Here is a 17,551-nt window from a genome sequence, read left to right as displayed (position 1 = left end):
ACAAATGGGAACTGGATCGGGATCGCTCAGTGACCATAGTCTTCTCTTGTCATTAAAAAGTCAGGGTCAACATTCACTACACATCATGATCGTTAATTGCAGGCTTTGACAAGACATTTGTGTATGTATCGTTCATAGTGAATTACACTATCCTTTTAATAATAACCAATATTAAAACTACCAAATAAAGTTCACATCAGTGGTAACTTAATGAAACATCTGACATCTTTAATATACAGTATAATGTGTCAAATAGAATTTGCTGAAATTTGTAATGGATGACCAGGAAGAACATGTGTTTCCACAGTGCTGTGGATGGTAGGAAATCAGTGACCTTTCACCAGGCAGAGGCAGAGGGTATATCTCAATTTGTCTTTCCTTGATTCCTCATGCCCTGTCTCCTCGCCTCCTCAAAACACATTGGAAAAGAACATCCAAGGCCCCTCCCCTTCAGATCTTCTCCACCAATATTTGTTGATAAGGTTGCAAATAGAGAGGACACAAGTAATCAAGGAAAGATTGAGAAAGATCCAAAGAGGCAGAAGTCACAGGAAGGTCAACATCTTCACTGAGGGTTCCCTGACGCTTGACCCCTAAACTGTCAAATGGGAGGACCATCTGAGTCATTCTAACCAATCGTCTGGGGTCAGGTCACCTATGACTCTCCATGGCTGTCTCTCTTTAGCCGGGGCGAGCCGGACAATGGGCCAGTGGTCTGCCATCAGACAAAGCAGCAGTTCTATGCTTCCTATGGTTTTTTTTCTGGACGGAGGAAGCGACTCATGCTCACAATGTGAGAGGGGCTTTCTGTAGGATCTGAGATGGAGCCGACGATAATCTGTGGGTTTATTGTGAAGATGTTGAGACTCAATGAAGTTGCATATACAATACAGTAGGGCACTGAGGATTATAAAGTACAAGTGAATGGAGTCATGAGAGGGAAAGCTGTGGTCAGAGAGAGTGAAAGAAAACCGTGAATGAGGCCGTTGTCAGGGTAGCGCCATCATCATCATCATCATCATCATCATCTCAACTAAGCTTGAAGTAACACACTTTACTAAAATAGGGAGAGAAAATGATCATGGGGTGCTGAATCATAACGATGTATCTTAAACCAAATTATATAATATCATAAATGTATCATAAACCAAATAACACTATAGAATATCATAAATGTATCATAAACCACATGTTATAATATCATAAGATGTATCATAACCAAATAAACATATCATATAAAGAATATCAATAAATGTACATAAACCACATTATAAATATCATAAATGTATCATAAACACATGTATAATACATAAATGTATCATAACCCAAAAACACTAGAGAATGATCATAAATGTATCAATAACCAAATTATATAATATCATAAATGTATCATAACCCAAATAACACTATGAGAATATCATAAATGTATCATAAACCACGATTATAAATAATGAATCAAACCAAAATAAATAATCATAAATGTATACATAAACCAACATGTTTAATTATCATAATGTATCATACCAATAAACAATATAAATATCATAAATGATCAATAAACCAATGTTATAATATCATAAATGTATCATACAACAAATCATATAAGATCATAAATATACATAACCAAATAAACACTATAGAATATCATAAAATGTATCATAAACCAATATATAATATCAAAATTATCAATAAACCAAATTATATAATATCATAAATGTATCATAACCCAAATAACACTATAGAATATCATAAATGTATCATAAACCAAATTATAAACTGGGTGGTTCGAGCCCTGCATGCTGATTGGCTGAAAGCCGTGGCATATCAGGGCATGACAAAACACATATTTTTACTGATCTAATTATATAATTAAGCAATAAAACCCCCTGGGGTTTGTGGTATATGGCGTTGCGCTGTGCATAAGAACAGCCCTTATCCATGTTATATTGGCCATATACCACACCCCCTCAGGTCTTATTGCTTAATTATATCACATCATATCAGAAATGTAAAAAGCTTTGGCTCACATTGGATAGATGGTGGTCATCTTGGCAGCTGCGTAGCCAGGCTTACAGACTCCCTCGCTGAGATTACCATACTTGTACATCAGCTCCAAAGGTCTGTGGTACAAAGAGGAGAGGTCAGAGACAGAGAAGAGGTCACGCAAAGAGGAGAGGTCAGAGACAGAGAAGAGGTCACGCAAAGAGGAGAGCTCAGAGACAGAGAAGAGGTCACGCAAGGAGGAGAGGTCAGAGACAGAGAAGAGGTCACGCAAAGAGGAGAGGTCAGAGACAGAGAAGAGGTCACACAAGGAGGAGAGGTCAGAGACAGAGAAAAGGTCACGCGAGGAGGAGAAGAGATGGTGTGTGAGCATGAATAGAAGCTTTCTAAAAGCCTAAAAAGCTGCACAAGCCTTAGAAAATAACCAGGAACATTCTGCATAACTGGAACTGTTAAGAACAAACAACTAGATCATTGAATCTTTGAATCCAAAAAATACATTTTGATGAATATTTGATGGCTCTGTACTGTAAACAAATATCTTAACATGTCTTTAATCTGTCATTGTTGTCTACAACTAACTGTAGGTCTAATGCACAACGAGTAGTTTTGGTATGCAATGTGGAAACACTTCAAATCATTCATATTGACCTGTCGCAAAGGTATTATAACAGTTCATCCATCTTGCTAATGTGATACTCTATCATAATATATCATACTCTATCATAATATATCATACTCTACCATAATATATCATACTCTACCATAATATATCCTACTCTATCATAATGTACAATACTCTATCATAATATATCATACTCTATCATACTCTATCATAATACACCATACTCTATCATAATGTATCATACTCTATCATAATATATCATACTCTATCATAATGTACAATACTCTATCATAATATATCATATTCTATCATAATAAATCATAATATATCATACTCTATCATAATGTGCAATACTCTATCATAATATACCATACTCTATCATAATGTACAATACTCTATCATAATATATCATATTCTATCATAATAAATCATAATATATCATACTCATTCATAATGTACAATAATCTATCATAATATATCATACTCTATCATAATATATCATACTCTGAAAGAAAACAGTACAAGACACTGTATCTACTGTGGAGGTTGGGTTAACAAGATCAGAACTCCTATAAGTTTAATTTCATTTAATAAAAGCCAACAAATAAAAGGATAAAATAAAAGGTTAGAACATGCACAGATGGCCTCCCTACTTAGCTTAGGGCTCAAGCATAAGAGCATGATACCCCCACCCTAAAAAAGTTGAGCCAGATACAACTTTATCTTGATTATTGTCCAGTCATATGGTCAAGTGCAGCAAAGAAGGACCTAGTTAATTAAGCTGCAGCTGGCCCAAAACAGAGAGGCACATCCTGCTCTTCATTGCAATCAGAGGGCTAATATAAATACTATGCATGCCAGGCTCTCTTGGCTAAGAGTTGAGGAAAGACTGACTGCATCACTTCTTGTTTTTATAAGAAACATTAATGTGTTGAAAATTATAAAATTGTTTGTATAGTTAACTTACACACAGCATTGACACACACACTTACCCCACCAGACATGCCACCAGGGGTCTTTTCACAGTCCCCAGGTACTTAACAAATTCAAGGAAACCACAGTACTATATAGAGCCATGATTGCATGGAATTCCATTCCATCTCATATAGCTCAAGTAAACAGCAAACCTGCTTTCAAAAAACAAATAAAGCAACACCTCTCCACCATGTGACGTACTAGTTGTGTATGTACTGACATGTATGTGGAACCGATAGATGCACACACACATACTACATGTTAAGGTTTTAAATGGAAAGCATTTTGTCTGTAATGTCTTTTCTGTTATGTTTCGGGCCCCAGTAAGACTAGCTGTTGCCATTGGTGTCGATCCCAATAAAATCAACAAGAAAAAAATCTAAAATCCTAAAATATAAACCCTAAAACCGTTTTGACTGAAACAGCTGCAGTGAATTAATGTAAAAATATAAGGAGCTAATTGGTGAAAACTCAGAAGTAACAAGTCTTTCACCGAAAAGGGAGGGAAGCTTTGTTTATTTTACATAGGCTCTCACCTCTCTCCGTTGAGTCAGTGAAACACAAATAAAACCTTTCAACAGACTACGTATCTACGTATCTATCCACAGGCCAGTGTGTGGGGGAGAGACAACCTGTTGTGGAATGTATACTGGTGGAAAGAATCCCTCACATATCACCATATCTGCATCCAAAATGGCACCCTATTCCCTATATAGTGCACTACTTCTGAACAGAGCCCTACAAGCCCTGGTCAACAGTCATGCACCACATAGGGTGCCATTTGGGACGTATCCCAGGAGTTACAGTATCCCTCCATTTCCAGCAAGGTAAAGATAACCCCAAGAAGCGCCTAAAATTATTCAGACTTAGAGATGACTCGGATTGACGATGTAAAATGGTTTCTAGTCGAGGTGGGGCTGGTCGTTGGTGAGGGCACCAGTTGTTGACAGATCGTTCGTTAATAAAACAGAAAACAGTTCACCTCACAGGGAGAGGTTACATTCCAAATGGCAGCCTATTCCCTTTATAGTGCACTACTTTTGACCGAATCCGTATGAGCCCTAGTCAACAGTAGTGGTATAAATAGGGAATAGGGTGCCATTTTTAGTACCACACACACATTGGTATTAATTACTGCTCTGAACAGCCGCTTTTATTAACCTCCTCATTAATAACCTGATGAGCCAATGGCTTAGTCAAATAAACAGAGAGGCTATTGGACAAGCAGCCAGAGGAACTAGATCAGGAAAGGTAGGGCCCAGCACCATAGCATTATAATACTGTATAATAATAAGCTATTCCACTAACAGTAGCAGACACTTTTGAGTGCAAACACTTTTAGTATTCAAGGGTTTTTCTTTATTTTTAAAATTTTTTACATTGCAGAATAATAGTGAAGACATCAAAACTATGAAATAACACATATGGAATCATGTAGTAACCAAATCTAAATAAACAAATCTAAATATAGTTTATATTTGAGATTCTTCAAAGTAGCCACCATTTGCCTTGATGACAGCTTTGCACACTCTTGGCATTCTCTCAACCAGCTTCCTGAGGTAGTCACCTGGAATGCATTTCAATTAACAGGTGTGCCTTGTTAAAAGTTCATTTGTGGAATTTCTTTCCTTCTTAATGTGTTTGAGCCAATCAGTTGTGTTGTGAAAAGGTAAGGGTGGTACACAGAAGACAGCCTTATTTGGTAAAAGACCAAGTCCATATTATATCATGAACAGCTCAAATAAGCAAAGAGAATCGACAGTCCATCATTACTTTAAGACATGAAGGTCAGTCAATCCTGAACATTTCAAGAACCGAAAGTTTCTTCAAGTGCAGTCGCAAAAACCATCATTCGCTATGATGAAACTGGCACTCATGAGGACCACCACAGGAAAGAAAGACCCAGAGTTACCTCTGCTGCAAAGGATAAGTTCATTCGTTACCAGTCTCAGAAATTTCAGCCCAAATAAATGCTTCACAGAGTTCAAGTAACAGACACATCTCAACATCAACTGTTCAGAGGAGACTGTGTGAATCAGACCTTCATGGTTGAATTGCTGCAAAAGAAACCACTACTAAATGACACCAATAAGAGGAAGAGAGTTGTTTGGACCAAGAAACATGCGCAATGGACATTAGACCCGTGGAAATCTGTCCTTTGGTCTGATGAGTCCACATTTTAGATTATTTGTTCCAACCGCCGTGACTTTGTGAGACGCAGAGTAGGTGAACTGATGATCTCCGTTCACCTACTCTGTGTGGTTCCCACCGTGAAGCATGGAGGAGGAGGTGATGGTGCTTTGCTGGTGACACTGTCGGTAATTTATTTAGAATTCAAGGCACACTTAACCAGCATGGCTAGCACAGCATTCTGCAGCGATACGCTTTTCAACAGGACAATGGCCCAATACACCTCCAGGCTGTGTAAGGGCTATTTGACCAAGAAGGAGAGTTATGGAGGGCCGCATCAGATGACCTGGCCTCCACAATCACCCAACCTCAACCCAATTGAGATGGTTCGGGATGAGTTGGATCGCAGAGTGAAGGAAAAGCAGCCAACAAGTGCTCAGCATATGTGGGAACTCCTTCAAGACTGTTGGAAAAGCATTCCAGGTGAAGCTGGTTGAGAGAATGCCAAGAGTGTGCAAAGCTGTCATCAAGGCAAAGGGTGGCCACTTTGAAGAATCTAACATCTAAAATATATTTTGATTTGTTTAACACTTTTTTGGTTACTACATGATTCCATATGTGTTATTTCATAGTTTTGATGTCTTCACTATTATTCTACAATGTAGAAAATAGTCAAAATAAAGAAAAACCCTTGAATGAGTAAGTGTGTGCAAACTTTTGACTGGTACTGAATAACTAATTTAATCATGAACAAACACACACTGTAACACACAAAAATAAGTATCGTGCGAAATGATTCAAAGCAGTAACATGGTCTTTGCAGCAGTGGTGTAAAGTACTGAAGTAAAAATACTTTAAAGTACTACTTAAGTCATTTTTTAGGTATCTGTACTTTACTATTTATGTTTTTGACAACTTTACTTTTACGCCACTACATTCCTACAGACAATATGTACTTTTTAATCCATACATTTTCCCTGACACCCAAAAGTACTAGTTACATTTCGAATTCTCAGGTAGGACAGTAATATGGTCTAATTCACACACCCTATTGCCTCTGATCTAGCAGACTCACTAAACACAAATACTGCATTTGTACATGATGTCTGAGTGTTCGAAAAAATACATTTAAAAAATAACATTGTGCTATTTGGTTTGCTTAATATAAGACATTTTATGTATAGCATTTACTTTTAGTTTGTACTTTTATTCAAGTATGACAATTGAGTACTTTTTCCACCACTGTACTTAAGTACATTTAAAACCAGTTACTTTTAGATTTTTACTCAAGTAGTTAAGTGAAAAAAAGACAAAATATCCTTACATTGAAGACTTTTTGCAAATCCAATCAGTTTTGCCCAGTGAGATGGTCTTAAGAGTTTGACGACTGTTGAGGTTACCCAAAACATACATGAAGATCATGTAGCCAAAACACAAAGCAATGTGAAGGGGTAAAGCACAATACTGGATAAGATAATGTATTAAGGGACTACTTACAGATTACCACCCAGCTTCAGCAAGAATCCCTGTTTGTCATACACTAGATTGGTAGAGAGAAAGAGAGAGATTAAGTATGTCGTTGATAATGAGAGAACAAGGAACAAAATTAAACATCGCAAAACAATTGAATACAAACTAAAACAAAATGAGTTTAGTAATCAATGGTTACTTTGATATTCATCTGTGCGGAAGTTATGGATCATCTATAGACGAGGACCAAGATCCGTAGGTACCATAAAGCTTAAAATAACAACTACAATCTGTAAAGCGGAAGACAATAAGACAACATTTAATTTTGTGGAACTTTCTGTTGCAGCCTGGGTCATAGGACACGCCATAGACCATGAGGCAGTAGTTATTCCTACTTACGACGTGGACACATTGTCATCTTCATGAAAACATGTCTGTCTGTCTGCAATCATTATATCATATCAGAGGTCACAGTAGCTGTCCTTTAATCTGGCAATGACCGTTTCCTCTTTGCCCTTTAGATACAGGCCTGCTACATGACTTCATGGGAGTGGAATAGTAAAACAATGATGGATGGAACAGGACAGCACGCAGGGCATCATATTTGCTCTTCTCAATGGTCTGGCTGGCAGAAGTAGCAGGGCTAGCCAAAACGTGTCTCGACAAATTACTTTATGTCATTTAGTTGAACTGATTTACTGATGTCAGGATAACCTAACCTCAAACAAAGCTTCCTCCATTCACAATACCAGGTTTAAAACAATTATTGTTTCGAACCCAACATTTCCTGTAAAACAGAAGTAAACAGAGGGATTGTTCAAGCTTGTATTTGAAAAACAGCAGAGCACAACAAAAAAACACAAAGGGGGACAGATTTTTAACATTTGCCGGGCAGAGTTAAATTAAATTGACCCAGAAGAGACCAGATCTATGGCCTCTCATTATTACTCCAGTTACTCTAGTTATCCAGCTCTTTCATGGTGCTGCTATCTGCCTGCTGAAGCAGAGAACTCAGTAGGTACCGCTACTTAAATGGAAATTAAGCATAAAGAAAAAGAGAAGACAGCCAGTCGGCGGACTTCAAGAACACGGAAGATAAAGCTGTATGTTGATATCTGGCTGTGGGAGACTAGACCACAGTGTTTGTGTGTGTGGGGGAGGGGGGGTGTCCTCTGGTGAGGGCCATGGAAGGCTGATGGGATTGGGAAGTTTCTGTGAAGTGTGGTGGGTTGGTTGGGGAGCAAATGAGGAAGTGCTTGATATTATTGCTGGGCTGAGAGAGGTTTGTTCTAGCAGTAGTTCCCTGATGGGAAAGCAGCAAGCCTCATCTAGTCAGCTCTAGATTTTGGGGTCTGGAAGTCAGAAGAGCCCATGGGTCCTGCTCTTACAAAGACATCATATCTCCTCACTGCAAGGTAGATTTTTGTCAGCCATAGGGGTTTTGTATGTCACATTTGTATTTCCTCTGGCAAGGTCATTTATAAGGTTGAATGATCCACATTGTCACTTTTCATTATGAAATTAAAACGACTGATTCTCAAAGGTCAGTGAATAATTCACAGATTAAAAGTGAAGTTTTACATACAAGAGAAACACTGGATGACATTGTACTTTTCCAGCCATTATTTTCCTATAACAATAACACATGTAAATATAAGATAATTGTCTTTGTAAGATATGCTGTATTTCCGTAGGTGAACATGCTGTAGAAGCTTGAATGATAGTTCAGTGTTGGGAGGTGATATATTTCAATAAATGAAATGTATAGATTGAATAGTACAGTGACCACTATTATCATCTGATAAGACAGGTATACTATTTACAGCAGTTGTCATCAATTCTAGATGAAGGTGTTTGTTCACGAAGTGTAAGAACACCTGAAAGTGAGTACTATGAAAAAGCCAGGCTGTTTTAAAATGCAGATGAGTTCCTAAGATCTACAAAACCTCCCAACATGGATTCCTGCTTTATTAACCTGAATCTATACTACCTGAATGAAATAATCGTCCCACGGAGAAAAAAATATCCAGGTCTGTCTATGAAACACAAGAGTTAAGTTACGCCTTAAGGTTGTAAGTATTCAGTTAGATCACGCTGGACAAGCGTCAATCCAAGGGATTACCAAATAAAATCAAATCCATTTTTATTCGTCACATACACAGTTTACAGCAGGTACAAAAAGGTGCAGCAAAACGCTTGTGTGCTAGGTCCCTCAACATTACAGTACCATAGAATTGGTCCACCCATCACAGAACATTGACTTAAATGGGAATGTCTGTTCCAGTAATTCTATGGGGAATACAGTGCGAAAACAGGTGGTTGATTGAGTAGTGTTAGTCATAGGGTTTGATATAAACAACAAGCCATATTAACCACTGCCCTCATCATTTCCACTTACACTACCAACACCCTCTCTCACAAGACCACATCCATCTCCTGTTCTGTTGCTACTAGGCAGCTAGGCTAGGCAGCTAGGCTAGGCAGCAGCTAGGCTAGGCAGCTAGGCTAGGCAGCAGCTAGGCTAGGCAGCTAGGCTAGGCAGCAGCTAGGCTAGGCAGCTAGGCTCTACCACCACCAACATCATCATTCACTGTCGGCCTAACTGGGTTAAAACTCCAACTGGGTAAAGTGTTGCTAGTAAGTAGGACCACATTGCAAATTATGAGATAAAGCAACAACCCTGAAAAAAAATAAACTTGTTACAGCTGTGAAAGAGCTTAGATCAACACGACACTGAGAGTGTTTGTTGTTCAGACTAGGAGAAACAGATGACACAATGATTAAAAGGAGAAGTAATTCTATCAAGTTTACACAGTTGAAAGGCATGGTTTGAGGGTTTGGTTTGCACATCATTGGACATTCAGGAGACCAAACAAGTGAATAATACACATTCAGCCTAGTCCAAACAACTTTTCTTACTATGGCAATGCCACTACCTAGTTAACAAAAAACATACCACAGTAGGGCATAGTTTTCATAACAAAAGAACCATAGCATAGTTAGACTACAGTTTTCATAACAAAAGAACCATACCATAGTTAGACTACAGTTTTCATAACAAAAGAACCATACCATAGTTAGACTACAGTTTCCATAACAAAAGAACCATACCATAGTTAGACTACAGTTTCCATAACAAATGTAAAATCTTCTTGTTTTAAAGATGTTGGTTCTGGCTACATGGCCGTATGTACGGGTAAACAAAAAATCTCCCAAGATAGGCTAGAACAGAGACCTAGCCGTCTAACTTTCTGAGTCACGATCAATTTCATTATAATCAATTCAACTTAATTTCAATTTAAGGGACTTTATTTGCATGGGAAACATGTTTACATTGCGTGAAATAGATAATAAACAAAAGTGAAATAAACAATAAAAAATGTACAGTAAACATTACACTCAAATGTCATATTATGTCTATATACATATTATGTCTATATACAGTGCTGTAATGATGTGCAAATAGTACAAAAAGGAAAATAAATATGGGTTGTATTTACAATAGTGCTTGTTCTTCACTGGTTGCCCTTTTCTTGTGGCAACAGGTCACAAATCTTGCTGCTGTGATGGCACACTGGTATTTCACCCAACAGATATGGGAGTTGATCAAAATGGGATTTGTTTTCAAATTCTTTGTGGGTCTGTGTAATCTGAGGGGAATAAGGGCCTCTAATAGGTCATACATTGGGCAGGAAGTTAGGAAGTGCAGCTCAGTTACCACCTCATTCTGTGGGCAGTGTGCACATAGCCTGTCTTCTCTTGGGAGCCATGTCTGCCTTTGGCGGCCTTTCTCAATAGCAAGGCTATGCTCACTGAGTCTGTACATAGTCACAGCTTTCCTTAATTTTGGGTCAGTCAGTGGTCAGGTATTCTGCCACTGTGTACTCTCTGTTTAGTCCCAAATAGCATTCCAGTTTGCTCTGTTTTTTGGTAAATTGTTTCCAATGTGTCAAGTTATTATATTTTTGTTTTCTCATAACTTGTTTGGGTCTAATTGTGTTGCTATCCTGGGGCTCTGTGGGGTCTGTTTGTGTTTGTGAACAGAGCCCCAGGACCAGCTTGCTTAGGGGGCTCTTCTCCAGGTTAATTTCTCTGTAGGTGATGGCTTTGTTATGGAAGGTTTTGGAATCGCTTCCTTTTAGGTAGTTGTAGAATTTACCGGCTCTTTTATGGATTTTGATAATTAGCGGGTATCAGCCTAATTCTGCTCTGCATGCATTATTTGGTGTTTTGCAGAATTCTGCATGCTGTAATGTCTGCGTCCAACTCACACTTCCAAACACTTAGATCCCTGGAACACAGCCCACTTTCCAGCGCACTCTCCAGATCCCAATCACCGGAATTCGAATCACCTGTTCACACACCTGCATATCATCACCCCACACTATTTAGTTCAGTTCCTTGCACCCCATTACTGTGAGATATTGTTTGTTTTTGAGACACACTTTTTCGGAGCGCTGTTTTTTCCTGTCCATGATAGGTTTTGCCTGCCTCACTCACAACGCCTTTTGCCTATTCCCTGCCTGTACTGTTGCCATTTGTGGACCTACCGTGTATGACCTACTGCCTGCCCCTGGACCCAGCTACCTGCCTACTCCTAAGGTTCCTTTTATTAAAAACCTGCTGCGCTCCGTGCTTGAAACCAGCTCTCTGTCTCCCTCGTGTTCATTACACATAATGAGTCTCAATTTGTTTGTCCCATTTTGTGAATTTTTGGTTGGTGAGCGGACCCCAGACCTCACAACCAAAGGTCAATGGGTTCTATAACTGATTCAAGTATTTTTAGCCAGATTCTAATTGGTATGTTGAATTTTATGTTCCTTTCGATGGCATAGAATGCCCTTCTTGACTTGTCTCGCAGATCGTTCACAGCTTTTTGGAAGTTACCTGTGGCGCTGATGTTTAGGCCGAGGTATGTTTAGTTTTTTGTGTGCTCTAGGGCAACTAGATGGAATTTGGATTTGTGGTCCTGGCAACTGGACATTTTTTGGAACACCATTATTTTTTTTCTTACTGAGATTTCCTGTCAGGGCCCAGGTCTGACAATCTGTGCAGAATATCTAGGTGCTGCTGTAGGCCCTCCTTGGTTGGGGACAGAAGCACCATATCAGCAAACAGTAGACATTTGACTTCAGATTCTAGTAGGGTGAGGCCAGGTGCTGCAGACTGTTCTAGTGCCCTTGCCAATTTGTTGAAGAGGGTGGGGCTTAAGCTGCATCCCTGTCTCACCCCCTGGCCCTGTGGAAACAAATGTGTTTTTTGCCAGTTTTATGTTTTCCCCCAACACCCCTCTCCATCAATTTGTATAGCAGACCCTCATGCCAAATTGAGTCGAAAGCTTTTTTGAAGTCAACAAAGCATGGGAAGACTTCATCTCTGTTTTGGCTTGTTCGTTTGTCAATTAGGGTGTGCAGGGTGAATACGTGGTCTGTCATATGGTAATTTGGTAAAAAGCCAATTTGGCATTTGCTCAGGTACATTGTTTTCGCTGAGGAAATGTATGGGTCCGCTGTTAATGATAATGCAGAGGATTTTTCCAAGGTTGCTGTTGACCCATATCCCCGGTAGTTATTGGGGTCAAATATGTCTCCACTTTCGTGGATTGGGGTGATCACTCCTTGGTTCTAAATATCGGGGAAGAGCTGAGGATGATGTTAAAGAGTTTAAGTATAGACAATTGGAATTTGTGGTCTGTATATTTTAAAATTTAACTTCTTGCAACTATAGGGGGTGCTGTTCCGCATTAGCATATTTGGGTCTCCAAATTAAACTGCCTCGTGCTAAATTCTTGATCGTACAATATGCATATTATTGTTATTATTGGATAGAAAACACCTTCTAGTTTCTATAGAAGTTGGAATTTTGTCTCTGAGTGGTACAGAACAATTTCTACAGCACTTTTCATGACAGGGTTCAGATTTCAGAAATTTTTACCCCTGATCTGGGAATCAATAGAATAATTTAAGGCGACAGTGAATGCTATGAAGAAACCGACACTGCCTACGTCTTCCTCTGGGTGTCTGTACGTCATCACTTTTGAATGAAATCTATTGCACAATCCAGCCATTATAAAACCACAAAAATGTTTAGGGACCGCCCTTTCTCGTCGTGCGCCTGAAGCGTGAAGGCCATCGGACTTCCTCGTTCCAAATCGTTGTCTAACCAGCAATATTTCTCCGGGTCATGTTTTCAGTCGTTATAGTTGTTAAAAACATCTAATGTAGTTAATTTGAACCGTTTTATAGCAATTTATATCCGTTTAGTGCGATTTTGAGGAATTTCTTTGTTGTGCACTCTGAAAGTTTGGACACGTTTTGGGGTCCCGTTCGATCGTTAGTGGATATTTCGAAGGACAGAGGACATCTATCGACCAAAAGACGTTTATAACATAGAAAGATACATTGCCCAAGAATCTGATGGAAGAACAGCTCAAAGTAAGCAATATTTAATATGATAAATCGTGTTTCTGTCGAAATATTTTAAACGCATATTTCGCCATTTTGTTTGGTATAGCTTCACTTGGCCAACCCTGTATTGAAAAGTAAGGATAATTTTAAAAATGTAAATCAGCGGTTGCATTAAGAACTAATTTGTCTTTCGATTGCTGTCAACCCTGTATTTTTTAGTCAAGTATATGATTAGCTTTCAATTAAACTAGATCACTCTGATAGATGACGTCAGACATATTGAGGCTTGATTTCCTAGTATTTTTGTGTAACCACGGTTTTGTATGGCTAAATATGCACCTTTCGAACAAACGTATATGTATATTGTAAATGATGTTACAGGGTGTCATCGGAAGAATTCTGAGAAGGTTAGTGAAAATTAATATATTTTGCGGTGATTACGTTATAGCGCTCTTTGGCTGGAATCGATGCTCTGGTAACGTTTGCACATGTGGTATGCACTTATCGATTTATTGTGTTTTCGCTGAAAAACGCTTAGAAAATCTGAAATATGGTCTGAAATCACAAGAACTGGGTCTTCATTGCTATGCTTTGTCTATTTTTATGAAATGTTTTATGATGAGTAAATTGGTCATACACGTTGCTCTATCTAGTAATTCTAGTCGATTTGTGATGGTCGGTGCAATTGTAACTGTGATTTCTACCTGAAATATGCACTTTTTTCTAACAAAAACTATCCTATACCATGAATATGTTATCAGACTGTCATCTGAAGAGGTTTTTCTTGGTTAGTGGATATCAATATCTTAGTTGAGCCGAATTGGTGATAGCACCTGAAGGAGTAAGAAACTGATGGAGTTAGAATAGTGGTGTATTTTGCTAACGTGTTTAGCTAATAGATTTACATATTTTGTCTTCCCTGTAAAACATTTTAAAAATCTGAAATTGGTGGATTATTCACAAGATCTGTATCTTTCATCTGGTGTCTTGGACTTGTGATTTAATGATATTTAGATGCTACTATCTACTTGTGAAGCTATGCTAGCTATGCTAATCAGTGTGTGGGGGGATGGGGGGTGCTCCCGGACCCGGGGTAGAGGCTCGTTAGAGGTTAATTTTGGATACCATCAACCCCACAGGCCTTTTTGGGTTGTTGTGTTTGTATTTTTTCCTGTAGTTCAGCAATGTAATTGGAGAATCCAGTGGGTTCTGGTAGTCTTTGGTTGATTCTAAGATTTGCATTTGATCATGTATATGTTTTTGCTGTTTGTTCTTTGTTCTTTGTTATGGAGCCAAACAGATTGGAGAAGTGGTTTATCCATACATTTTAATTTTGGATAGATAACTCTTCATTTGTTGTTTAGAGTTTTCCAATTTTCACAGAAGTGTTTAGATTCTATTGATTTAACTTGTTTGGGATAGGGGGCAGCATTTTCACTTTTGGATGAATAGCGTGCCCAGAGTGAACTGCCTCCTACTCAGTCCCAGATGCTAATATATGCATATTATTATTAGTATTGTATAGAAAACACTCAGAAGTTTCTAAAACTGTTTGAATGATGTCTGTGAGTAAAACAGAACTCATATGGCGGGCAAAAACCTGAGAAAAAATCCAAACAGGAAGTGGGAAATCTGAGGTTTGTAGTTTTTGAACTCACCCCTATCGAATACACAGTGGGCTATGGGTTAATTTTCACTTCTTAAGGCTTCCACTAGATGTCAACCATCTTCAGAACATTGTTTCAGGCTTCTCATGTGAAGGGGGGCCGGATGGGAGCTGTTTGACTAAGGGGTCTGCCTACAGCCTCGTTCTCAGTCACACGCTTTCACTTGAGCGTTAGCTCTCATTCCATTGCTTTTCTACAGACAATGGAATTCTCCAGTTGGAACATTATTGAACTTTTATGATAAAAACATCCTAAAGATTGATTCTATACTTAGTTTGACAAGTTTCTTCGACCTGTAATATAACTTTTTGAACGTTTCGTCCAAATGGACCAGATCGCGCTTTTGCATTTGTTTACCAAACGCCCTAACAAAAGAAGCTATTGGACATAAATGATGGACATTATCGAACAAAACAAGCATTTATTGTGGAACTGCGATTCCTGGGAGTGCATTCTGATGAAGATCATCAAAGGTAAGTGAATATTTATAATGCTATTTATGAATAATGTTGACTACCCAACATGGCGGATATTTCTCTGGCTGGTTTGGGCTCTGAGCGCCGTTCTCAGATTATGCTTTTTCCGTAAAGTTTTTTTGAAATCTGACACAGCGGTTGCATTAAGGAGAAGTGTATCTAAAGTTCCATGCATAACACTTGAATTTTCATCAACATGTATAATGAGTATTTCTGTGAATTCATGTGGCTCTCTGCAAAATCATAGCATGTTTTTGAACTACTGAACATAACACACCAATGTAAAATTAGATTTTTGGATATAAATATGCACTTTATCGAACAAAACATACATGTATTGTGTAACATGAAGTCCTATGAGTGTCATCTGATGAAGATCATCAAAGGTTAGTGATTAATTTTATCTCTATTTGTGCTTTTTGTGACCCCTCTCTTTGGCGGGAAAAATGGCTGGGTTTTTCTGTGACTTGGTGGTGACCTAAATTAATCGTTTGTGGAGCTTTCGCTGTAAAGCCTTTTTGAAATCAGACACTGTGGCTGGATTAACGAGAATGTTATCTTTAAAATAGTGCCTAATACTTGTATGTTTGAAAAATTTGATTTATGAGATTTCTGTTGATTTGTATTTGGCGCCCTGCTATTTCATTGGCTGTTGGCGAGGTGTTCCGCTAGCGGAACGGGGTACATCACTAGGGCCAAGATCCCTGCCATCCAGGACCTCTATACCAGGTGGTATCAGAGGAACACCCTAAAAATTGTCAAAGACTCCAGCCACCCTAGTCATAGACTGATCTCTCTGCTAACGCACGGCAAGCGGTACCGGAGCGCCAAGTCTAGGTCCAAGAGGCTTCTAAACAGCTTCTACCCCAAAGCCATAAGACTCCTGAACACCTAATCAAATGGCTAACCAGACTATTTGCATTGCCCACCCCCCCTTTTACAACACTGCTATTCTCTGTTGTTATCTCTGCATAGTCACGTTAATAAGACTACCCACATGTACACTACCGTTCAAAGGTTTGGGGTCACTTAGAAATGTCCTTGTTTTTGAGAGAAAAGCACATTTTTTGTCCATTAAAATAACATCAAATTGATCAGAAATATAGTGTAGACATTGTTAATGTTGTAAATGTCTATTGTAGCTGGGAATGGGAGATTTATGGAATATCTACATAGGCGTAAAGAGGCCCATTATCAGCAACCATCACTCCTGTGTTCCAATGGCACGTTGTGTTAGCTAATCCAAGATTATCATTTTAAAAGGCTAATTGATCATTAGAAAACCCTTTTGCAATTCTGTTAGCACAGCTGAAAACAGTTGTGCTGATTAAAGAAGCAATACAACTGGCCTTCTTTAGACTAGTTGAGTATCTGGAGCATCAGCATTTGTGAGTTCGATTACAGGCTCAACATGGCCAGAAACAAAGATTTTCTTCTGAAACTCGTCAGTCTATTCTTGTTCTGAGAAATGAAGGTTATTCCATGCYAGAAATTGCCAAGAAACTGAAGATSTCGTARAACGCTGTGTACTACTCCCTTCACAAAGCAGCGCAAACTAGCTCTAACCAGAATAGAAAGAGGAGTGGGAGGCCCCGGTGCACAACTGAGCAAGAGGACAAGTACTTTAGAGTGTCTAGTTCGAGCAACAGATGCCTCACAATTCCTCAACTGGCAGCTTCATTAAATAGTACCCGCAAAACACCAGTCTCAACGTCAACAGTGAAGAGGCGACTCCGGGATGCTGGCAGGCAAGCTCAGGGTCAGGCAGAGTGGTCAGGCAGGTGGGCTCGGAGTCAGGAC

At 38.9% G+C, this 17,551-nt stretch overlaps 1 protein-coding gene across 4 annotated transcripts in view; it reads right to left on the bottom strand.

The window, feature by feature from the left end:
- LOC111975802 (CMP-N-acetylneuraminate-beta-1,4-galactoside alpha-2,3-sialyltransferase) overlaps positions 1–17,551 on the bottom strand; it is an 89,136-nt gene that overhangs the window by 49,412 nt on the left and 22,173 nt on the right. For 3 of the 4 annotated variants that reach the window (XM_024004400.2, XM_024004399.2, XM_070447652.1), the window contains 2 exons: positions 7,229–7,271; positions 2,028–2,120 (listed from right to left, as the gene is read on the bottom strand). In XM_024004400.2, coding sequence (XP_023860168.1) covers positions 2,028–2,120; positions 7,229–7,271 — 136 coding nt within the window. Of the gene's footprint in view, positions 1–2,027; positions 2,121–7,228; positions 7,272–7,400; positions 7,489–17,551 lie in introns of those variants that run through there. The other variant, XM_024004401.2, reaches the window with a different exon arrangement.

The sequence above is a fragment of the Salvelinus sp. IW2-2015 genome, linkage group LG16 (assembly GCF_002910315.2).
Source record: "Salvelinus sp. IW2-2015 linkage group LG16, ASM291031v2, whole genome shotgun sequence".
In the NCBI taxonomy this organism is placed as follows: Eukaryota; Metazoa; Chordata; class Actinopteri; order Salmoniformes; family Salmonidae; genus Salvelinus; species Salvelinus sp. IW2-2015.
This window is presented reverse-complemented; position numbering and strand designations above follow the sequence as displayed.